The following is a 23,539-nucleotide window of genomic DNA, read 5'->3' as shown; positions in this document are numbered from 1 at the left end:
GACACCGCATTTCCCAGAATCCCTCTACGATCCGCTCCCTGTGGTCAGTTTTCCCACAGTCTGTGCCGACCCTGGCTCTGACCTCTGACCTCCACGACCTCTGACCTCTGACTTGGGGTTATGTTGATTGTTAACACAGAGGAGGCTCGAAATGAAATCTGCTTTCACACACTGACTGACAGAAGACTTCCCAACTCCCCAAATGTCTTCTGAGAGACCTGGAGGGACATAAATCACTCAACACTTCACCCTCTGATGCCCTGATGTAGTTCTACACCGTCACCATGGAGCACAAGTATTAGGCAGTAAAAGTACTAGTACCACACTGTGAAAGCACTCCACCAAAGAACTCAAAGTCTTACATACAGTATTCACGGTGTGTATTATCAGGTGAAGAGCTCCACCTGCAGCACACACAAAAAACTGCAGATTTTACTTTTAATACTTCAAATATATTATTACAACACAACATTAATCTGAAAGCTCCAGCTGTCAGATAGATGTACTGCACTTCTGGAGTAAAGATTAAATACTTTAGAAGTACAAGTGGCTCACTTTGTGTGAATTAACGGTGTTGATCAGAGTGAAAAAGGAGAAGGGAAGGAAAGTGATCTTACCTCAGCGACTGCTTCTTCACACCTCCAGTGTTCACCTCCTTCTTCTTCTCTCCTGTCACAACAACGTCCACACTTTTCTCTCCTCGTGGCCCTGGATTAGACTCCGCATTGGACTCTAGATTTAATTTGTCCTCCAAAAGTTCCTTCTCTACCTTTGAGTCCAGATTTTGGAGTTTAGAGGTTGTCAATGTCTCCTTCATCACAGACTCTGAACCAAACCGTTGGATTGAGCTTTTATCTTGTTTTAAACCTATCGGTGTCTCAGCCCTTGAAGATGACTCCAGATTCTGGCTTTTCGTCAGTCTTTCTTTTGGTTCTGAATCATACTTAAAGTCCAGACGAGCAGTGACCTCTGCTCCCCCCTCGGTGTCTCCTGTCCGAGGCCAGAGGCTGCTGAGCTCAGGTGTTATCTCCCCCGTCCTCTCAGCTCTCCGAACCACCGGTGGACTTTTGGGGGACGCTCGCTTCTCATCCTGCAGTAGAAACACGTTGGAAACACCTCCTTTGTCGGGGGTCTCTGCATCCTTTCCATCTTTGTTGTGTGTGTGAATAGAAGGTGGATTCAGGACTGAAGCAGCTGTGGTGGAGGCAGCTGGAGGGCTGCTGGGGGACCTGGGGTTCAGGTGACGGATGCTGGTGGAACAGTTGGAGGACAACGGCTGTCCTGCTGGAGAAAACATCACCGTGGAGACCTCACAACGGTAACCACGGAAACCTCGTCGACCCACACATCGGTTAGACTGCCGGCACAGCGCCCCGTTATGACAACGAGGAGGACATCTGGCTACAAGAGGAGGAGGAGACAGGCAGAGGAGGAGAGGAGACAAGGAGAGGAGGAGAGGAGACAGTCGGTTACAGTAAACATTAGCATAGAGGCTCAACTCTGCTTTTGTATGTGGAATAAACTGATGCTTTCTGCATCTTAACAAACTTGTCTGCTTGTTATGTTGACTTGTAATATGCTGAAAAACATCTTGTTTACATGCCAACATGTTCAAATATTCAAGTCAAGTTACCTAATAATTAGCCTGTTTGCACACAGCTAAGGCTCACAGGAACGCAGCCGTTAGCGGTGTCGTGCTAACATTCAACATGCTAAGCTAACAGCAGCAGTGCTCTCTCATGTCAGAGGACACCAGAGACTGTCGCTCATTAATATACAACCAGTCGGTGAACAAACGCTGCAGGGGACGGTGGAGACGGTGGGGACGGCTAACGGGGACACTGAGTGAAAGTCTGAGACATCTCAGGACATTTCAGGCTGTCGCACACAAACTGATCAGCATTTCCTTTGACTGCCTTCTATACAACCCTCTACTGTTGTAGTGTATGTGCATGTGTGTGTGTGTGTGTGTGTGTGTGTGTGTGAGTGTGAGTTTTCTTCTATCAGGACACAATGAACAAAACAGTAAAGCTTTACTTTGTGGGCCCTGATCCCACTGGGAATTAAGATTGTGAGTGTTGGGTGTGAATGTGTGTGTGTGTGTGTGTGTGTGAGACAGAGAGGGCAAATCTGTTTCCATTCACGAGTTTCTGCTCTTTGCAGGACTTTCACAGTTGAGCTGCTAATCCTGACCTGAAAGAAAGAAACCATTTGGATCTGTGTGTGTGTGTGTGTGTGTGTGTGTGTGTGTGTGTGTGTGTGTGTGTGAGTGAGAGAGAGAGACCTACAGCTATCCATCAGTCCTCTCTGGAGAAGCACATCTCAGCAGACCAATCCGGCCAGACTGCTGAGCTGTCGTGTTTCTAATGCAGCCAACAGGTGCAGTCGATTTTATCAGCTGACAAATGAGTCCCGATTGCCAAATAATCAGAAGTGTGTGTGCTTCACACTCAGGTCAACATGTGGATGAGATAAATGCCAGCGTGATAACCATGAAGAAGAGGACTACTGTAGACTCTGGAGTCCAGCAGAACTTCACACTTTGAGCTGAGTGGTAAAGCAGAGACGCAGCATCAGTCTGCAGTGTGTGAAGTGTGTGAAGTGTGTGAAGTGTGTGAAGTGTGTGAAGTGTGTGAGCGCTCACAGCTGTGGTCGGTCACACACACTGCTTCTGCCTGCAGTGCAATTAGAGCTACTTTACTTTGTACTCCTCTCCATAACTTCAAGTAGTTGTTACTTTCAGAGGTAAATTATTAATACAAAATATAATCAAATAAATGATCATGTAAAGTCATCAAAGTCAGCGTCACGTTTACCAGCTGCAACATCAAAGTGACAAACGCTTTAATGCATCAGATGTTATGATCCAGCTACATGTTTTATACTGAACTGAGCCTTCCTGTGTAACGACCACTTCAGGTACTTCACGTACTTTAGGTCTCTTGATGCTCATGGTGGTGCACGTTAGCACTGTCACCTCACAGCAAGAGGCTTACGGGTTCGAATCCCAGCTCGAGCGCTTCTGTGCAGTCACCAAACATGCACATTAGCTTAATTAGGTTTAGGTGGGTGTGTGTGTGTGTGTGTGTGTGTGTGTGTGTGGTTGTCTGCCTTTGTGTGTCTGCCCTGCAGTCGGATGGGATGGGCTCCGGCCTCCCCCCGACTCTGACGGATAAATGATATCCAAACTGGATGGAAGGTGGACTGGTTAGCAGGTCCATACAGCACATTTCCATGCTGAACCCAGGATGGGCAGACAGTGAAGGTTGGCACTTCTTATCACTCTGATACAAGTGTTCATTTCTCCGTTGATGTAAAATATGCAGAAATACCATGTGGCCAACGCAGCCTTTTCATTCAGAGGAGAAGAGCACACAGATGGGAGCTGATGTTCCCACAGTCCAGGTGAGTTTTACTGAAGGCCGGCAGCAGGAGGACGTTAAAGTGTTTTACGACAACATGGCGGTTGACAGTGAACGCAGATGAAACTACAGACGATCAGGCCGAACTGCGCAGTGTTATGATCAGTCTTAACTGGTGTAAAACACTTTAACGTCCTCCTGCTGCAGAGGTTCAATAGAAAACTGCTGTCGTCAGTAAAACATTTTGTTCTGTCAATAATCAGAAATTATTTATTGATTATTTTTTGTGTAACCAATCTGGATCTTCACAGAAATGAAGTAGTAGTGCAGTAAAAAGTACTGTACAATATGTGAGATGTAGTGCAGTACAAGCAGAAAAAACAGCTGATCTTCAGCATTATACTTGGCTGTAGTACTTTAGTAAATGCACTTAGCAACCAATCAGGCAGTCACCTTCACGTCTCAGGTGTCGGAGCCATTTTGATTCCCCAAAGTGGGACAACAAATGGTGACCTCAGTGTGTACTCACGTTTGATGCATCGTCTGGTTTTAGGCGACAAAGTCCATCCGACACAACAGCGACGTCCACAGACATGAGGACTGCAGAGACAGAGACAGACGGAGAGGGAGACAAGGCTGTGATGATGAGGGACGTGATGCTTCAGGTATCCACAATCTCTGAACATCAGGAGGAATTAATGCACTCGGACACTTTGACACGAGGCCAGGAGGCGGGCGGGATCGAACCGATAACCCAGAGCCCCCTGGACGACGTGCGTTACCTGCCGAGCCACAGTCCCGTCTGAAGTCCAGTCTGAGACTTCTGAAGGTTGGTTAGGTTTGGAAACAGAAATCAGAGGGCATTAAATAAATGAATTCATCTGAAAAGTAAATTGTGTTCACCATCAGACTGCCCACGCTAACAGGTTAGCAGGCTAGCAACCGGGTGACACAGTGCAGGAAATTCCAAGAGGCCGTCAGAAACATCAACATAAAAATACAAAGAATCTTTTTCGAGAGTCATTCTGCTGCCTAACAAGTACTTTTACTTCAATACTTTCAATATAGTTGGCTGCTAATACTTCCTCTTAAACTGCGTGTTTGCAGCTGACTGTTAGCCCAAAGGCCTTCTGGGAAAAGGAGTCAATTAACAGATCAACATTGGGTCAGACATCAAAGTGACCTCACAGCTGTGTGTGAAGGAAGTGTGTGTGTGTGTGTGTGTGTGTGTGTGAAGTGCAGCTTGTTTGAGGTTTCACCTTGTTTTAAAAGTGGAAGCTAATCAATGAACCTTATTTGTAATTTTAGAAAGTTTCAGCAGTACAACACAACACACTGCCAGCTACTACTGTACTTAAGTACGCATTTCGAGCACATCCATTTCATGTCACTTCACACTTCACACTCTGAGTGTGCATCCCAGAGGCGATACGTGTTCGTTTCGACAGCACGGTCCTGGTCCGAGAGGATTCAGCGAGCGGACGCCACGTCAGGTTCACATGTGACGAGCGAACGGCGAGCACAGGATGGAGAGACGAAGCCGTGTGGACACAACCTCTCCGCAGAGGATTTAATCATTACTCACAGTGTGCTGCTTGTATTGTAGCAGCGCAGGAGGCCCCACTTCACACAGCAACACACACACCCAGACCTGCATGTGTGTGTCCATACAGAGAACACACACACACACACACACACACAGCACTGAACCTACACACAGACAGTCTGGTCAGGTCTCAGTCCAAGTCAGACATGAGTGTCTACAGAGAGCTGAGGTCATGAGTCTGGCCAGCATTAGCATCAGCATCAGCATTAGCATTAGCATTAGCATCAGCATTAGCAAAGCTAGCCTGTGCGTCTTCAGTTCCTACGCAGCACAGATCCTCTGTTCCGGTTCTCGTTCCATGGTGGATGTCTTTAGCTCTTTACCGATTCGGGTCCCCGTTAGCTGCTGCTCAGGTGACAGCGGCTCTTCAGGGGTCCAGAGAGCTGAGCCGATGCTAACAGGTGACGTGAACGCACTGCAGATCACCGATTGGTCAGGAAGCGTCAGTCATGTGACATCCTGCACAAACCTGCCATCTTTAAACCAGCCAACAGCGACTGCTCTTTTTATTTATTCACTGAAAAACATCAGTCTGCCAAACCAATCAATCAATCAATCAATCAATCGACTGACGAAGTGGAGACCACAGCTTAGTTAAGGAAAAGTATGTGAGTACAACGAGGGAAATGTACTTTAAAGTACTCAGTCCTTCAGTCCCAGGCTCAACATCACCACACACACACACACACACACACACACACACACACACACAGAGGAAAAGCTGCAACTCTTCACAGCCAGCACACGTTTTTACAGGAAAATCACTGAACATCATCAATACAGCTGATCAGTTATTGATTAATGGACTGTGTACAAACTGTCAGATAAATGTAGTGCGGTAAAAAGCCCAATGCAACATAAAATAGAAATACTCGAGTAAAGTACGAGTACCTCCAGTCTGTACTGTGTCACATTCCAGCAGGGCTTTTGATGCTCACAGAAAGTCTCTTGTTCCTGTGGCGGCGAGGAAACATAAGAGCGTGGCGGTAACAGCGTGTGTTCTGTGTTCGCCCACGGCCTCGACCTCCGGCCTTCGTCTTCTTCCTGCAGGGTCGCTCGCTCGCCCGGTGGCTCCTGTGGTTTGTTCCTCCGCAGCCCGAAAACAGAAGCTCGCACAGGAAGTCTCACCTCAGCCACACCAAAGCTGCCCTCAGATTCACATGACACTGAGCTGAACGGATCAATCGAGCGATCGGACTGACAGAAAATCAATGAGCCATTCTGACAAACCGCTTCAGGTCCCCGCCTCTTCACTTTGTGTTTCTCTCTCAGTAAACTGAACGTCTTTGCGTCTCGGCCCGTCGCTCCCACAAATCTGAGAGAAGAAGTCACTGATTGATCGACTGATCAGGTCAGTGAAGTCCATGAAGCGGGAAGACGATGAAGGTGGAACTCAGTCTGTAAACACCAACAGTTAAACAGAACTCTTTCACCTTTTCACACACTCATACAAACCAACAGCTTACACACACACACACACACACACACACACAGTTTATAAGCTCAGTCAGTCAGTTCACAGAGTTTAGGATTAATGTGTTTTAGTGTGTGTGTGTGTTTTAGTGTGTGTGTTGACTTTGCATCCATCACTTGACTGTCAGTCAGACTTGCACTTGAAGCTGGTGATAAACACACACACAGAATTTCACACATTCCTGAGTCCGTCTGCAGTCCGACACACCTGACAGAAGCTGATTGGTCGGATGCTTTATGGTCACACACGCTCAGCCTGGATTCGTTACAGAGCACAGAACAGCTGGATGTGAACAGATCACCTTCAGGTGTTCAGTCTGATCACCGACAACCTGCAGTGTTTAAAATCAGAGCTGGTTTTTCCGGTGTGAACGCAGCCTCATGTGGGGCTCAGGACTCAGGACCTTTGGTCTGAACCGTCTCTGCGTCGCACAAGACTCTCAGCTCCTATTGGTCAGCATCACTCACACATCATGAAAGTAAGGGCGTGTTGCTCAACGTCCACTACGATGCACCACACAAGAGGAAACCGTCAGCTGCGGCGCCATTGTTGTTCCTGACGCCCCTCCGTGTGTGAGGCTGGACTGTCATCACCGCACCTGCTTTGAACAATTCGCACGCATCACATCAGGGGGTGACGGCTGCCACGTCAGAGAGCCCACCTCAGCCAAAGCTGAACAGGTGAAACAGGAAACGCACGCCTCCATCACCTGGAAGTGCAAACGCAGTGAATGCTCACAGAAGTGTGATTTCACTGTACCCTCAATGCGGGCTCGAAGTCCCTCGAGTCCCAGACCAGTGTGCACCCGCATCACCTTCACCTCCACACAGCTGCAGATCCAGCAGGTAAAGAAGAGCAACACCTAAGGGACATCTGCTGCTCAGGTGTGAGCACATCTGTCCAGACTACTGCCATGCTGTCCACCTGTGTGTGTATAAATATGAATATACAGTACTTCACTGAGAACTGGTCTGCTGAACTTCACCTGCTTGTAGCATCACTGATAAACAATGCTACTTTACAGCTGTTCTTCAAGTTCCTGTTTTATAATTACTGATTAATAAGTTGTGTTGATATAAGAAGCAGGTGAGCTTCACATTTCAGACTGGACTGAGGGGAACGTGGGGTCTGGTTGTGTTTGAGGCTCTTTGATTTGACAAAAACTAAAGGTCAGGTCCTCCTGTCCTGAGTGTGTGAGTACAGGTGTTAAAGTGGTCTGCAGCAGCTTCCTGTCTCTGACTGAACTCTGCTATGAACTCACACTGTGTTTCTCACCCGTTCACAGCTGCCCTCCTGCCGCCCAGCTTCTCCCCGGCTCCCCTCACTGCCGCCGGCTTCCGGGCGTCCAGCCTCGGCGGTGTGGGGGCGCCGGTGCTCCGTTTCCTCCAGCCGGGCTGCAAACCTCCCTCCTCCCGCTCAGGAGGATGCTGAGCTACGGGGTGAAGAGCTAAAATCCAGCTCGTCCAGACGCACCAGAGACAGAGCCGCATGTTGGCTTTAGAGCGCGAATAGAAACTTGGAAAAAATATTTCCGGGAAGTTTGTACGACAAAGTTAAAAGAGTGGAAGATTTATCGCGTGAGTTTCAGGTCCGCAGCTACTGTCGGACACCTGAGGCGACTGACTCTTCATGAGGCCCGGACTCTGGCTTTATTCTGCTGTCAGCCAATGGGAACCAAGAATAGGGGCTTCTCGCCTCCCATTGGCTGACAGCATGTGACTAGCCAATACGAACCCAGGAGGAGCCCAAACTCCACTACATCATCAAACTTTTTATTTGACTGAATCGCAGTGGTGAAGGAAGTACTTCTGTAAATGTAGGAGCACTACAGTCTAAAAATACTCCAAGTACTTATGAGTAAAAGTGCTGAATTCAAAATCAAACTTGAGTCTTATCATTATTTTAAGATTGTAGTTGGTCAGTGAGGTTCAGTGAAGTTTCTTTAGGTGGAACTGCTAACAACTCATAAACATCTGAAGACATGACAGATAAACACACATTTCAGTGATTGGTTACTATACTCTTTGGTATCGATCTCTGTGGCTGCTACGGTCTAGTCAGGGCTTTTGTTTTGAAAGCTGCGACCGGAAGTGCCATCTGACGTTGTAGCTAACTTACTAGATGCTAGCAGCCAAAGCGAAGCTGCTCGTCAGGCTTCATGCTGGCGCTAACGGTCAGCGTTTCTGCATTGAGAGTAAATGAAGGTGTTGAACAGCAGCCTGACTGAACAGTTTGACCCGCTCCCGCAAACCACACACTTTAACCCGTCAGCTGACACACACACACACACACTGAACCGGACGCGGCAGCTAAAGATAGTTAGCTAGTTAGCTAGCACCGGAGCTAACACGGCAGGATGGATCTTTTTGACGACCTGCCGGAACCCACACAGACCACCGGTGAGTTGTGATGAATTATGATTTTAATGACAGCGGGGATGAATGCTCCGGAACCAGCAGGGACCAGCTGGTCTTAATGGGACAGCGTCGGTGCTGGTGTTGGGGACATGGGGACATGGGCTGAAGACACCAGTAAACCCAGCATCGTTATGTGCTTAATAAGCAGATTATCTCTGTGTGTACTGGTGTTACTTAATTTGTGTTGCTGATTGTGCTAATTAAGCATTTCCATGTTAAGATAAAGACTGCAGAATTACAGTAGAAACACACTGATATGTACTACAGAAGTATTATGAACATAGTAAAATAATACTTGTGCAGTGTAAAAACAGACAAGTCTAAAACATACCAGAGTACATAAGTGAATCTAATTAAAGATAACGTAAAAAAGTACCTGCCAACCAGCTGGCACTAGTACCACACAGAACATACTAATAACATACTAATAACACAAGTAGAAGTACAAGTATGTAAGGATTATGTTTCCAGTGTAAGAAGGTGTGAAGGCTCACTTCACCCTTCACCTCCTGACTGAGTGGTCATTGCTGAGTGCTACCTGATGAACAGGTGTGTGCAGCTGCAGGTGTACGGAGGCGTGTTGGAGGGTTTGTGTGACTGCATTTTCTGCTCATCGCCCTGTGTTTGCTGCGATTCTTCCTCAGCTCCGGTTTCGCTGGCCCGACCGCAGTCCACCGAAGAAGAAGAAGAAGAGGAGGAGGAGAAAAGTTTAAAACGAAAACGAGAAGATGCGGAGTGTGACAACAAAGAGGTGGAGGTGGTGGAGGCGCAGGGGGAGATCAAGAAAGTTTGTAAAGAAGGTTTTCAGCTCTTCCACCACAATGTTTGTTTGCTTTTTTCCTCTCACCAAAGAGCAGTTGGAAATGTGACGTGTAGAGACGATGCGTGCGAAGACTGACATGTGTGTCGTGGTCCAGGTCTCCCCATGCTGAAAGGCTACGTGGCGGCGAGGCGTGGCGAGCGGGACGAGATGCAGGACGCTCACGTGCTGCTTGAGGACATGACCAGCTGTCTGTCCGCTCTGCCGCGACAAGTGTAAGACCTCCAGCAGGAAGTCAGCATCTGTCCAACAGGACGTCCCGGGGGGGGAGTGTCTCTCTGACATGTCCTGTGTGTCTCGCAGGTCTCGCGTTTCGTACTTTGCCGTGTTTGACGGTCACGGAGGAGCTCGAGCTTCCCGATTCGCCGCAGAGAATCTTCACCACAATCTGGCCAAGAAGTTCCCGAGCGGTGAGTTTTAAAGGGACAGTCTGAATATTTATCGACAGCACTGAAGCTGTTCACAAATGAAACGGTGGAATTTGATTTTAGTAAACGCCAGGTTCGGATAAATCTGGAAAAAATAAGTATTTGTGGTTGCAGTTTGTTGTCTCCCTTCTGTTGTCTAAACTATAAAATTCAGAATTTCTAAAAATAAATAAACAAACATACAAGCAAAACGGTTTTCCTGGCATTTGGAGCAGGCGGCCATAATGTTTCCTCCTGTGCGAGAGTCGGACAGAAAGGAGAGGCAGCGACCACCTCCACAGTTCTTTAGACATTACATATTTAGATGTTTGCTTTGCTTTGTCATGTGGAGATGCACATCAACATCGTGACAACATGCGTGTCAATACGATGGATTTGAAAGGCGCAGTCGTCCCGCAGCGGAAGGAGATGAAAGATCATCTTCGTTAAGGTCTTAATTGAAAATGTGTGAGTGTTTGTGAGAAGGACGGTCGGCGCTGCCTCCTGAAACATGTCGTGTCTTTCAGGAGAAGCAGAACATGTGGACAAGCTTATTAAGAAATGTCTCCTGGACACTTTCCGCCAGACAGATGAAGACTTTCTGAAGAAAGCTTCCAGCCAGTGAGTTCCCAGAGAGAAGCTGCAAAACGAGTGACAGGACGCCATCACAGGCCCAAATGCTTCTGTTAGAGAAGCATTTGCTTTCTATCATCCGGTCAGATCTTCTTTGTGAGCAGACGCTTCTGATAACTGCAGTGCTTTATTTATTTAATTACATGTAGAAATATAAGCTGAAAAAGCAGCTCTGAAGTTGTAGCCCGCAGTCTAACTGACTGTTAGACTTCCTGTTTACGGCCATCAAAGCTGACTCAGACTAACTGCTCGTGGATGATTACTGTACTTTTACTGGTTTTGATGGGACTGATGGGCGTTTCTTCTCCGTCCGCTGTGGAACAGGAAACCAGCGTGGAAGGACGGCTCCACGGCCACCTGCGTGCTGGTGGTGGACGACATGGTGTACGTGGCCAACCTGGGAGACAGCAGGGTACGGCGACTTGTGTCATCATCACCGCAATAACACGTCATGTCCACATGGTGCTCGTGCTACACGTCTGTGTGTCTGCAGGCCGTGCTGTGTCGGATGGAGGCGGCGGGAGGAGCGCGAGGTCAGAGGAGGTCCGTGACTCTGGCTCTCAGTAAAGAACACAATCCGACCATCTACGAGGAGAGGATGAGGATCCAGAGAGCAGGAGGCACCGTCAGGTACGCCGACACTCCAGCTCAGAGTCCGGCAGAAGCCCCTCCAGGATCTGAAGCTCTCATCGGGGAGGACATGAGTCTCCATTATGTCCACTGTCGTGTCGTTTTCTTTTTAAATTGTGGCTTGTTGTTCTTTTATTGTGCAGCCGCTTTTAAAGCCACACGACGACTTCTGTTCGTCTCTTTGTGTGTGCGTTTCAGGGACGGCAGGGTGCTGGGTGTCCTCGAAGTGTCCCGATCTATCGGGGACGGTCAGTACAAACGCTGTGGAGTCATTTCAACCCCCGACCTGAGAAGGTGTCAGCTCACAGCCAACGACAGGCAAGAACAGAAGCACAGACGATGACTCGCCGCATCGTCAGGATTCTCGTGTTGTTTGTTAAGCTGCAGCAGCCGGCGGTTCTGTGCTCAGCGATTTGTCTGTCCGTCCGTCTGTCTGTAGGTTCATCATCCTGGCCTGTGACGGTTTGTTCAAAGTGTTTTCTGCTGATGAAGCTGTGAAATTCGTCCTCGGCGTCCTGCAGGTTCCTCTCTGTTCTTTTAACTCGATTCCAGCTTTCGTACTTCCTGCGGTTGTGTGCAGGCTGTTTGAATAAGCAGCATTTCAGTTGCTCCACCTCCCCGACCGACTTGCTGCCAAAATAATATGGGGTCAGATTTTAAATGTGGATTTTTAATTTTTATGTCTTTAAGGGCTTTTGGGCTGTAGCTGTTGGTCCTCCTATTTACACACCCCAAAGCATCATGGGAGCTGTAGTTCCAAAAGTCAGAGCACGATTAGACCCCAGAGAGAAGACTAAGAATCCACTGATTTTAACTCTCAGAAAGTGACTGCATTGTTTATATTCTTTGTTGTGTTTATCCTGGCTGGTCCTAACTGCCCTCCCTCTCCCTCCCCTGTCTCACCCCACGTCCCCCCTCTGCAGGAGGGCAGTGTGGAGCAGAAGCCGGGGCTGACCGAGGAGGAGCTGAGATTTGAAGCTGCTTGCCAACAGCTGGCCGGTGAGGCGGTGAGGCGGGGCTGTGCTGACAACGTCACTGTGATCCTGGTGTCTATTGGCTTCTGAACACGCATCCGTCTGATTGGAGCGAATTGTCTTTGTCTCGACTGTTTTCAAATAAAAACTTTTCTTTATCTTTGCTGTTGAAGTGATTCAGAGGTCCGAGTGTTTGTGTCTTTGTCACAGCCTCAGCCCTCAGTGTATGTCAGCAGTCAGGCTGCTGTTTGTACACTGAAATCAAACACATTTAAAGATGGCTGACGCATCTCTCGCTGGACAGAGGTGAAGCCAAAATATTCCTGAGTGTCCAGGAGTAGACCCAATAGTGACTGGGCTGTGGAGCTGCAGTATGAAGCTCCTGCCCACACACCCGTCTGAGCCAATCAGGAGCAGTGCAGTCAGGTGTCAATCATGACGTTTCAGCCCCGTTTTGAGCACTTGAACAAACATCATGACAAAGCATCTATAGGACATATTTATTTGGATTTTTTTAGTTTGGGCCACGCAACATAAAAGTGACAAACACATTAATGCATCAGTCACCATAATCCACGTATGACTCTGAAACGAGCCATTGTGTATAAGCCTTCATGATAATACTGATGATTTTAAACGCAGGAGTTTTCCTTCTAACGGGGTATTTGTACACTGAAGTGTTACTACAGCGGGATTAAAAGGTCGGAGTCATGTTCACCGCTGCGTATTGTTAACATGCTGTACCACCCCCGGCCACAGGGTGTCGCTATTCCTTTGCGGTTTGGACGTGAGCCATCCAACCCGGATGTTTGGCGGAAGCTGTCGGTTAGCAACAGCAGCAGCAGCGGCGGCGGGCTACGGGATGCACGGACAGCTGTTACACTGAAAACGCCCCAAACACGACTTTATCGACACGTTTGTCCAAACTGCCGCGGCATGCGTAGCAGGCAGGAGAGCGTGCACCGCGCCTGATCGATCCGCCGAAGGTGAAACCATCGATTCTGCTGGTGGAAGGAGGTCGTGGGCGGTTTTCCCGAACTGTGGACGGAGTTTAATATGAGGTATGAAATGAATCATCAGAGTGAGAGCGGCTCAGCTGGATGGAAGAGACAACAGAGAGCAGAAACACCGGTACCGCTGCTAAGCTAACAGGCTAAACATCAGTATGAAGAGGGTTTGATAAACTTTATCAACACTGCCACTCAGTGACAATAACACAAGAAGCGCTGTCTTTCGGATAACATGGACTCACTGCTGGACTTTGAGGAGTGTGTAAGTGACTCACCTGACTTCAGGTAAGCGCTCATTCACACCCAGCATCTCCAAGCCGCGCATGTGCAGAAGTGTTGATGATGTTTTGTTGACTTTGTTCAGACTGAAGCTGGAGCTGTTTGAGGCGGATGTTTCTGTGGTAGAGACACAACTGGACAAGGTACAAGTACTAAGTACTATTACTACTGATAATACTACCACTACTCCCGATAATACCACTACATTACATTACACTTCATTTAGCAGACGCTTTTATCCAAAGCGACTTACAGAATCACAAGTTTCAGTGCAACAGAATTAGACTAAAGTACTACAGCTGTTACTACTAAGGCTACGACTTCTTGTACTACTACTTTATTGATGTAATTACTACTGCTACTGTCTAGGAGTATGATTACTACAACTATGACTGTTACTGCTGTTACTAGTACCAACAATGCTTTTACCATTGCAGTAGTACTTACTGTATGTGTACTGCTGTACTGTAGCGTTGCTGCCCCCAGTGGCTGAACCAGTTCCTACATCAGCAGATTTTTGACCTGTGAAGACATCTTATTGGTCCGTATTCTGTGTGTCTGACCAATCAGGTGATGAAGCTGTGCGGTAAGATGGTGGAGGCGGGACAAGCATACAATGCAGCCAATCAGCTGTTCCTGACCGGCCTGGCTGAACTCTCCATGTACCGCGAGAAGGACAGCATCATCACCGTACGGGGATTCAGAATGCTAATGCTAAACACAAATGCTATAACTGTGAGCTCTTTGGTGATTGGATGGATAAAACATTCACATGCTAGGCCTGTCATTGTTAGCATTTAGCTTTGAGCTAAAGCTTAAAACTGACAGAGCTGCTAGCGTGACATGACATGTCACACAGTTATGAAAGCCCAACAGTACCTGAATGTTACTGGGAACACACACGGTCTGCAGTCACAGCTTATCAAGCTCTCCGAGTGGAAAAGGCCTCAGCGTTTTGTTTTCCTGTGAAAGGCTTCTCACTGACTTCCTGTTTCCTTCCTCTCAGAACTGTCTGAACCAGTTCAACCAGGGCCTGCAGGAGATGGTTGGCTTTCACACTGTGAGCACACACACACACACACACACACACACTGTTTTCTGTCTATCCCTGCATTAGTTTAAGAGTGCTGTGACTTACTGCTGCAACTAATTGTTTTAGTTGATAAAATGTCTGAAAAGCTCTGTGTCTTACTTAACAGTACCAGAGGCTGTGGTCCAGGGGCCCCCTGATGTCTTGGGGCCCCTGAGGCAGAACCTGGTAGGCCGGTTCAGTAATCCATCTCTAAGCAGTAGTTGTACAGCATTCACACGTCTGCCTTCTGTCCTCAGATGCTGTTTGATCAGACTCAGAGAGCCATAAGCCAGCAGCTGAACAACCTCTGCACACAGTAGGTGCAACACACTCACACAGAATATGAATTGTGTGTCATAAAAGTCATAAAACGTCCTGATGAAGATGACGGTGGGGATGATGTGTGTCTCTGAGGTTCCTGCCCCAGCTGGTGGAGACCAGGAGGGAGTTTGTTCGCATCGGGGAGGACCTGGAGACGGCAGCGGCGAAGAACGCTCAGGTGTCGCGCCACAAAGCAGGAGACGCCGAACGGGCGAGTCATCTGCTGCTCGCCACACGCAAATGTTCCCAACACTTCGCCCTGGACTACTGCCTGCAGGTACACACACAGCCGGCGTCGCCACGCTCAGCACTTTTTATTTCACCATGTTTGAATATCAGACTGTGAAACGTTCTGCACGTTTTGATTCTTTCAGCTCAACACCTTCAAGACTCAGCAGAGAATCGACATCCTAAACTCAGTGAGTTGAAACATTTGTTACACAGTGACTTACTGAATATTATTAGTTGCTTTATAGCTGTCGACTCATTTTCTCATAAGCTCACTTTCTGCACTCTGTTCTGTTCTTGTGAGCTGCCATGACAAGTGAATTTCCCTGCTGTGGGATCAATAAAGTTCATTGCTCAGTAATAACGTATGTGGACCTGACGAGTGGCACCAGGGCTCGGGTCACGTCTGTGGGGGTCCTTCAGGTTCTCCAGGCTTCACACTGTCAGCCATGTTTTTCTCAGTACTGATGTGTGTGTTCCTGTCTGCCGTCAGGTGTTCTCTTTTGTCCGCGCTCAGTTCACCTTCTTCCACCAGGGCTTCGACCTGCTCCGGGACCTGGAGCCCACCATGAAAACCATGGCAGTGCAGGTCCTGACCCTCCTCTTCATCTGAATTCTGACTGTCCCTTAAACTGATGAGTGTGACGTGGCATGACGGTGTGTTTTCTGTCCTCAGCTGTCTCAGCTATCAGCAGACTGCGCAGCTAAAAGAAAAGACCTGGAGAACACACACCTGCTGGTCCAGCAGAGAGTAAGGACTGCTCACCTGTCCCATGTTGTTTATCCTCATAGTTCGTCTGTCTGTCAGCATCTCGTCTCACATCTGTCACTAAGACGTTGCTGGAGGACACACAATATGCAAAATAAAGCGTTAAAGCAGTAGATTTGAGAGTTAGAGGATCAGACCCCACATCCAAGTGCTGGTTAGCTTAGCTTAGCATAAAGACTGGAAACCGGGGGAAACTGCTAGCGTGCTTCTGTCTATAGAGAACAAAATCGACCAGCAGCTTGAGGAAACCGAAGTGTTAAAACAGTCACTTTGTGTGTGTGTGTGTGTGTGTGTGTGTGTGTGTTCAGGATGCCTCAGGAGAGCCAACAGCCAGCCCGTGTCCTGGCAGTGATGACATCATCCAAGGTTACCTCTTCAAACGCTCCAGGAAGAAATCCAAAACCTGGAAGAGGTAAAGACAAGATTCAGCTGGTTTCTATTGAAGGACTTTGTGTGTGTGTGTGTGTGTGTGTGTGTCATCACATCATAATTCTGCTGCTGCAACTCTGATAAACTAAATGTTAATATTTCAGATGCTGGTTTTCCCTCAGAGACAATCAGCTCATTTACAGGAAGTCACACAAGGTACGAGCACACGTCACACATCAAAGCACCCGACATTACACCAACACAGTGCTTCTCAATTATTTTCTGTTGCGCCCCCCACGACTATAAATAATATTAATATGTAATAATATTTAATAATATGTAATAAATGATGCTAACAGTGCTCGCTGGTTTACTGAAGTAGCATTCACAAAGCGGGATGATTGTTGGCAATATTCGGCACGTTTTGGCTGAAAAATCTCCAGCGGCTTATCAGCATGATTGGGATGTAATGTCTTCAAGTGGCGCCTTCATTTATTTGGCTTCATGCTGTCCGCTGCCAGCATGTTTAGACACAGTAAACACACCGGTCTGTCGTCTCCCACTGCTGTCACAGTGAAGCCAAGCTACATATGCTTCGTCATATTTCCTCGTCTTAGCTTTCGGGTGAGTTACTTTTGTCTCATTATCTTCATCTCTCTCCGCCTTTCTTTTCATCCCTGTTAAAAATGTCTTCATGTTGTCTCTTAAGGGTTCGCTTACTGCACTTCATATCGCCTGCTCGGTGCAAAGAAGCCGCTACACCATAGAGCTAATACTCCCAGCGCACACTCTGACAATGAGAGCGCCACTGCCAACTACTGTAGGGGATGTGCAATTACACTTTATTCTAGTACGGCAAAAAAAGCATGTTCCCCAGGGTCACACGCGCCCCCCCTGGCATCGCACCCCACTATTTGAGAAGCACTGCACTAACACAAGCCTGGTGAAGGAGCAAACGAGGAGCAGGAGAAACACTGAGAGGTTGTGTTGGTCCCGCAGGAGGAGAACGTGGTTCTGTTTGAGGATCTCAGACTGTGTGCTGTCAAACCGATGGAGAACATCGACCGACGCTTCTGCTTCGAGCTGCTGTCTGTTCAGAAGTAAGACGGCTGTCACCAAGTGTCGTGTCCAGACTCAAACCAACAACAAGTCAGTCCGCCTGACTTCCTGCCTGTGGCTCTCAGCTCTAAGCTCATGTTTCATGTTTGAATCAGCTGCTCACTGGAGTTTTAATCAAACAAACAGGAGGGAAACCTGAGCATTTGGGGACTATTTTCCGTGGCGGATGAATGCACATTTGGTGCTCTTGTGAAGATCACACAGTTTGTAAACTGACTGCTGGTTTGGGTCTGAGACAACGCAGGATATCAACAAATGCACACTTGAGATGTGACGTGACTTGACGTGTGTGTGTGTGTTAGATGCTGTGCTCTGCAGGCGGACTCGGAGCAGCTGAAGCAGGCCTGGCTCAGCGCTCTGCAGGGCAGCATCGACCTGGCCTACAGAGAGCGAGCCGACGCCCAGCTCACTCAGGTGAGTTCGCTCCCACACGTTCAGTCCCTTCGTTCATCAGGATAACGAGGGAGCAGAGGCAGGCTGGCGGTTTGCTAACCAGCTGTGTCTGTCGTCCCCTCCTGTGTGCAGCCTAAAGAGCCCCCCCCTGTCCCGTGTGGTGGAGACTCCTCCACGGGTCCCCCCCCTCAGAGGCCTCCAGCGCTGGCCGTGGCCCTCAGGGGCCCCGGGAACAACCTGTGCTGTGACTGTGGGGAGGAGGAGCCTCGCTGGGCCTCCATCAACCTGGGAGTCACCATGTGTATCGAGTGCTCCGGGATACACAGGTAACCTGACGCACCTGGCAGCGTTACCTGATGCGTCATGCAGCATGAACCACTGCTTCCCTCCAATGACACCGAGTGTATCGTGTTCATTAGAAGACTGAATGGACATTTGCTAAGTAGTCCAGTCAAACTAAATTAATGCGCCGACTGTCTGCGGTACAAACCAAAGCCATGAAAAACAAGCTGAATATGAACAGCAGTTCCAGACGTTCGTTATCAGGAATCAATCGACTCCACGTCGTCCAATAACTCCTGATAATGAACGCCTCGGCTTGGTGCTCGTATAACCTGACATGATCGTGTTTCCAGGAGCCTGGGAGTCCACCTGTCCAAGGTGAGATCCCTCACTCTGGACTCATGGGAGGCTGAACAGCTGAAGGTAAGACACACACACACACACACACTCACTGATTCATTCAACCTAAGCTCTTTGAGCACCAACTAATACAACACAAACTGGTGATGCAGTATCAAATGTGTATTAATCCGCTGCAAAAGATAGTTCCCAACAAATTCCAGTTTCCTCCTGTGTGACTGATTTACATTCTCAGGAGGAATCAACGACCCGAGAGCCCTGGACAGGAAGTCAGATAGTGTTGAGATACCAAATACAACTCAACTGAATTTATCAGTCCCAAAACTCTCTGATCACACGCTGAAAGATAAAATCGATGGCTAAATCCTCTCACTACAGTGACATCAAACTGCTCTGCTTCTTCAGCTGCTGTGTGTGCTGGGGAATAACGTCATGAATCGGATCTATGAAGCACGATGTTCAGAGGATGGACGAGTTAAACCCAGAGCCGACAGCATGCGGTAAAATCACTCACGCTTGATGCGCTGATGTTCATCAGTTAAAGTCATATTTTCTTTCAAGCCGAGTTCATGTTTTCAGTCAGCTGTCAGTCGTCGTCTGTCAGCACCAAGTGAATAGCTGATGCCGCTGATAAATAAAGAAACTACAGATGAAAATGGAAGGAGAGAACAGAGTGATGGTGCGAAGCTCCTTTTTCTTCCTTTCAGAGCAGAGAAAGAGACGTGGATCAGAGAGAAATACGTGGAGAAGAGATTCGTGCGGAGCAGCAGCTCGGAGCGAGCGAGTAAGTCACCTCCCGGAGGAGTCCAGCTCTTCCTGTCCGGACAGGCCTCAGGTATCACGCCGTCACTCTGTTTCAGGTGGAGAGAGGGAGAGTGTCGGGCTGCGTCTCTATCGGGCTGCGATGGCGGGAGACCTGGTTGCCATGGCAGCAGCGTTGGCGCAGGGGGCGGAGGTCAATGGGAGCATCAGTGAAGAGGAGGGACGCACGGCGCTGATAGGAGCTGCCATCGGGGTGAGGAGTCGCAACACGTGACAGAGATGTGGAGTTATAGGAGCTCGCCAATACCTCAACCTGTCACACACACACAGTGCACACACACAAGCACAATTTAAATGATCACTTTGACTTGGACTGGATATAAATTTACATTATTGATCTGCAGTGTCGGAAGCTTATGTCTCATTCTGTGTCTGATGTTCTGCACTAAACAGGATCTGTGATACTCTGAGCACTGAAACTGAAACTGAAACTGAATGAGAGACAGCTTGTACTTGCTGTAGATTTTCAGTGGTCGTATTTTCCTGTACTGCCTGCAGGGGTCGCTGTTGGCCTGCGAGTTCCTGCTGCTGAATGGTGCAAACGTCAACCACCGGGACTTGAGAGGACAGGGAGCGCTGCACGCTGCTGCCACTGCTGGTCACACCGGGTAATCACACTCACTCACACACTCACTCTCAGACACACACACACACACACAGTGTACGATTTCATGCGCAGTGGGGACATTGCATAGGACTTACATTCATTTCCTGCAGACGTACAAACCATAATCATAACCATTATTGCCTCTCCCTAAACTTAAGCCAAGTCTTCACCCTAAAATTTAATCCCCATGGGGACTTGGGGGGACACGGGGGGCATTTTGTCCCCATAAGGTAGGTGAGTAACCCTAACCCTGAAATTTCAAGATGGTGCTGGTGAGATCGGCTGCTGTTGCACCTGCTCCCAACGTTTGTTTGTATATAGTCGTTTTTAGCGTTATTTTGAACTTGTCAAGCCATCCTGTAGCAGGTCGTAACACATACGACAGACAGACCCTACTTAATTTAGGAACACAGTATTCAAACTGTAATCCCGGACCCGACCTGGCCCGTCGACATCCTATGGGCAGGTTACAACAACCACAACAACAACAACGGACACACAGGCTGCAGGTCACGGAGGAGGCCGCGAGGGAAACGAGCCGGCGTTAGGAACAGACTGAGACACAGAGCGCACCATTCACCTCTGCCCAGCATCCTACTCGCCAAAGTCCAGTCACTGGAAAACAAGCTTGATCAACTCAGGGCCAGAATAAAGTTCCAGAGGGATATACGAGACTGTAACGTCATCTGCCTCACTGAGACATGGCTGACCCCCCTGACTCCGGACCACGCCGTTCAACCAGCGGAGTTCTTCTCAGTTCACCGCAAGGACAGGACGGGCGAGTCTCTTAAATCAAGGGGAGGTGGTGTGTGTCTGATGGTGAACACCAACTGGTGTGACAACAGGAACGTTTTGTCTCTCAGACACTCATGTTCCCCTGACCTGGAGCTCCTCACCATCCAGTGCCGTCCGTTTACTCCGGTCATCATCAGCGCTGTTTACATCCCACCTCAGGCGAACACGGACACTGCTCTCACCGAGCTACATGAGGCTATATCCACCTATCAAGCTAACCAGCCTGATGCAGCCCTCATCGTGGCCGGGGACTTTAACCGTGCTAACCTGAGGAAGGTGATACCGGAGTTTAAACAACACATCGACTGCCCCACCAGAGGAGAGAGGACTCTGGACCACTGTTACTCTCCTTTCAAGGATGGTTACAAGGCCAAGTCTCTGCCTCCGTTTGGCCTTTCGGACCACAGTGCAGTCCTTCTCATGCCGAAATATAAACAACGGCTGAGGCAGGAATCTCCTACAGTCAGAGAAGTAACACTGGGATTTGTATTGGGAAAATGGTGGAAGACATATCATCAACAGTCACCATCAGAACTTTTCCCAACCAGAAGCCATGGGTGGACAAAACTGTCCGCATGGCGCTCAGGGCCCACACCGCTGCCTACAACTCGGGACAATCTTGCACTAGATGTAAATACTGTACATTTTTATTTTATTATTGTTTTTTTTTTTAAAATAAGGTTTCTGTTTTATGTTTAAATTTATTCATCTTACTTACCTATATTTGGTAGCAGGGACAAAGAGAATTTCGCTGCACATTGTACTAATCCCACACTGACCTCAAACCAACTCTTCAGCCTAAAAATACGTGTTTTACATTTGTCCCCATAAGGAAGGTGAGTCCCCTTAAGGTGACCACATGAACATGTCCCCACAACATGAGAAACACATGTCCACACACACTCTGACCTGTTTAAATAAGCCAGGGTATCTCCTGCTCCTCTTCACTGGCTGTTGTAGACAGGTGTGTCTGCTGTTGAAGAGAGGAGCCAATCAGTACGCTGTGGACGAGAGAGGACAGGATCCATTGGCCATCGCCGTGGAAACCGCCCACGCTGACATCGTCACACTGTGAGTCATCGCTGATCAGTTTCTGCATTTATAGATTTTATGTTCTTCCCATCGCTGGAATCACACTTTGTCCAACAGAACTGGAGATGAAAGAATAAAGAGAAGCTGCAGGCCGATGAATTAATGATTTAGACTTGACTGAAGAAGAAACTTGAGCTTTGTTCTCTCATACGTATTGAAATGAAGTCTGATTTTAGTGAACTGATTATTCTACGTTTTATATTCTACATTTTGTCTAATGTTTCAGGCTGCGGATGGCGAGGATGAACGAGGAGATGAGAGATTCAGAGGGCGTCTTCGGAGCTGTGGGTCAGTAGACGTTTTCCTTCTGAGGTGTCACTCTGATAGAAAAACAGCAGCTCGCTGATTACAAACCTGCTGTGACTCCTCAGGAGACGACGAGACATTTCAGGACATCTTCCGGGACTTCAGCGACATGGCGTCACACGACCCTGAGAGGCTAAGCAGACGGCAGTTCAGCCGCCAAGGAGGGGAGGAGGAGCAGGAGGAGGAGAAGGAGAAATGTTGAACAGCCATCGCAGTGTTGAAAAGATGTCAGAATGACAGAAACTGAGACTGGAAGCCGTCGGACTGCAGGACCTGATGGGTTACAGTTAGCTGCGCTAACCGTCTGGCCAGTCACTTTAACGTTTAAAACAGCTGATGTCTAAAACTGTACTGAATACATAGCATCTAAACAGTGTAGTATATTCTTATATTAAGTTTAAAAGTACACATTTACTTCACAGTTACTGTGGTTGGAAAATGTGACCTGTGATCGAGGAGGAAATGCAGCTGATTTTTATTTCTGTTATCATCTGCAGATTATTTTCTCCACTAACTTGTTTGTTTGGTCCTAAAAATATCAGTAAATATTGAAAAATAACTTTGTTACTATGCGGTCCAGAAGTCACAAATTACTCACTAATTACTAACTCACAAATCAAGTTCAGAGCTGTCAGCAGGCTTATGTTTAGACAGGGCCAGGCTAGCTGTTTCCCTCTACAGCCAGTCTACATGCTAAGCTAGGCTAACTGTGTCCCAACTCATACAAAGCCAGTAAGTGTATTTTCTAAAAAGCGGAACTATTCCTTTAATAACAGATAACAGTAAACAGCTTACCTTCTTAATGTGCTAGTTGTTGTTAGCATGTTAGCAGTCCATGAGGATCACGGAACAGGAAGTGAACACAATGGTAGTCACCTGTTAACAGGTGTGATGATGTCATCATGTATACAAATTTTAGAATATGAATAACTCAGGTCAGTAGCTGTTGTGACGCTCAGGTCAGAGGTCACTTCCTGTCTGTATTTGGTCAACACTCTGACTTGTAAATCAAGTGTGTTTGTCCAGGGACATTTCATGTTTTTAAAACTTTTCTACATGTTTTGCTGTTTTGTTGTTGTTTGTGTTGAAAAAGGGATTTAATGTGACAGACTGAAGCGATTGTTACTTAAGGATTTCAGACACTTTATGGACGAGCTTTACAGCTACAGACGTGTTCCAGTTTGGTGCGAGGTTGAAATATTTCTGAATGAAGACCAAAGCGGACCAGCAGACTTAAAACATCACGTCCTGTTTACACTGACAGCATTTCTTCACCTTTTTCTGTCCCGAGTTCATGTTTCATTCCAGACTGTTACCAATACGATGCTACTGCTTAATAAAACCACTGAGTAAAAGTTAACCGTCTGCTGCTTCGTGAGCTGCTTCACTCAC

General features: G+C 47.9%; 3 protein-coding genes across 8 annotated transcripts in view; 2 read left to right on the top strand and 1 right to left on the bottom strand.

The window, feature by feature from the left end:
• Positions 1–8,074, bottom strand: part of LOC124059763 (latent-transforming growth factor beta-binding protein 4) — a 37,416-nt gene extending 29,342 nt beyond the window's left edge. Inside the window, 3 exon segments of the mRNA XM_046390072.1 lie at positions 618–1,401; positions 3,892–3,962; positions 7,718–8,074. Of these exon segments, the coding sequence (XP_046246028.1) occupies positions 618–1,401; positions 3,892–3,962; positions 7,718–7,932 (1,070 nt within the window). The 5' untranslated portion in view covers positions 7,933–8,074.
• Positions 8,075–8,539: 465 nt separating this feature from the next.
• LOC124059772 (integrin-linked kinase-associated serine/threonine phosphatase) lies at positions 8,540–12,481 on the top strand. Of its 5 annotated transcripts, none has more exons than XM_046390094.1 (10): positions 8,540–8,841; positions 9,504–9,650; positions 9,777–9,894; positions 9,983–10,089; positions 10,614–10,707; positions 11,044–11,131; positions 11,213–11,349; positions 11,548–11,667; positions 11,789–11,870; positions 12,273–12,481. In XM_046390094.1, exons 1-10 carry the CDS (start codon positions 8,799–8,801, stop codon positions 12,411–12,413), a joined length of 1,077 nt encoding a protein of 358 aa, XP_046246050.1. In that variant the 5' UTR covers positions 8,540–8,798; the 3' UTR covers positions 12,414–12,481. The 5 variants fall into 5 exon arrangements, with proteins under 5 accessions (XP_046246050.1, XP_046246049.1, XP_046246051.1 ...); XM_046390093.1 differs by having other exon boundaries at positions 9,504–9,659; XM_046390095.1 differs by lacking the exon at positions 11,789–11,870 and having other exon boundaries at positions 9,504–9,659.
• Positions 12,482–13,110: 629 nt separating this feature from the next.
• On the top strand, positions 13,111–23,507 carry zgc:162872 (BAR_ACAPs and ArfGap_ACAP domain-containing protein). 2 transcript variants are annotated; one of them, XM_046390082.1, is made up of 22 exons: positions 13,111–13,618; positions 13,698–13,755; positions 14,183–14,302; positions 14,619–14,672; positions 14,942–15,000; positions 15,099–15,282; positions 15,380–15,424; positions 15,769–15,822; positions 15,910–15,984; positions 16,311–16,414; positions 16,536–16,587; positions 17,371–17,471; positions 17,793–17,904; positions 18,016–18,209; positions 18,519–18,588; positions 18,931–19,025; positions 19,233–19,309; positions 19,386–19,540; positions 19,846–19,955; positions 21,710–21,820; positions 22,068–22,129; positions 22,213–23,507. In XM_046390082.1, exons 1-22 carry the CDS (start codon positions 13,566–13,568, stop codon positions 22,347–22,349), a joined length of 2,082 nt encoding a protein of 693 aa, XP_046246038.1. In that variant the 5' UTR covers positions 13,111–13,565; the 3' UTR covers positions 22,350–23,507. The 2 variants fall into 2 exon arrangements, with proteins under 2 accessions (XP_046246038.1, XP_046246037.1); XM_046390081.1 differs by having other exon boundaries at positions 13,112–13,618; positions 15,727–15,822.
• Positions 23,508–23,539: the final 32 nt, after the last annotated feature.

This window comes from Scatophagus argus, chromosome 5, assembly GCF_020382885.2.
Source record: "Scatophagus argus isolate fScaArg1 chromosome 5, fScaArg1.pri, whole genome shotgun sequence".
NCBI classification, from domain to species: Eukaryota; Metazoa; Chordata; class Actinopteri; family Scatophagidae; genus Scatophagus; species Scatophagus argus.
This window is presented reverse-complemented; position numbering and strand designations above follow the sequence as displayed.

Excerpts from the sequence above, each read along its gene's own strand:
- zgc:162872 (XM_046390081.1), top strand. The coding sequence starts at position 13,566 with ATGGACTCACTGCTGGACTTTGAGGAGTGTGTAAGTGACTCACCTGAC. Across the intron at positions 16,415-16,535 it reads AAATCCAAAACCTGGAAGAG|ATGCTGGTTTTCCCTCAGAG; the intron begins GTAAAGACAAGA and ends TTAATATTTCAG. Across the intron at positions 16,588-17,370 it reads TTTACAGGAAGTCACACAAG|GAGGAGAACGTGGTTCTGTT; the intron begins GTACGAGCACAC and ends TTGGTCCCGCAG.
- LOC124059772 (XM_046390093.1), top strand. The coding sequence starts at position 8,799 with ATGGATCTTTTTGACGACCTGCCGGAACCCACACAGACCACCG. Across the intron at positions 8,842-9,503 it reads GGAACCCACACAGACCACCG|CTCCGGTTTCGCTGGCCCGA; the intron begins GTGAGTTGTGAT and ends ATTCTTCCTCAG. Across the intron at positions 11,871-12,272 it reads TCGTCCTCGGCGTCCTGCAG|GAGGGCAGTGTGGAGCAGAA; the intron begins GTTCCTCTCTGT and ends CCCCCTCTGCAG.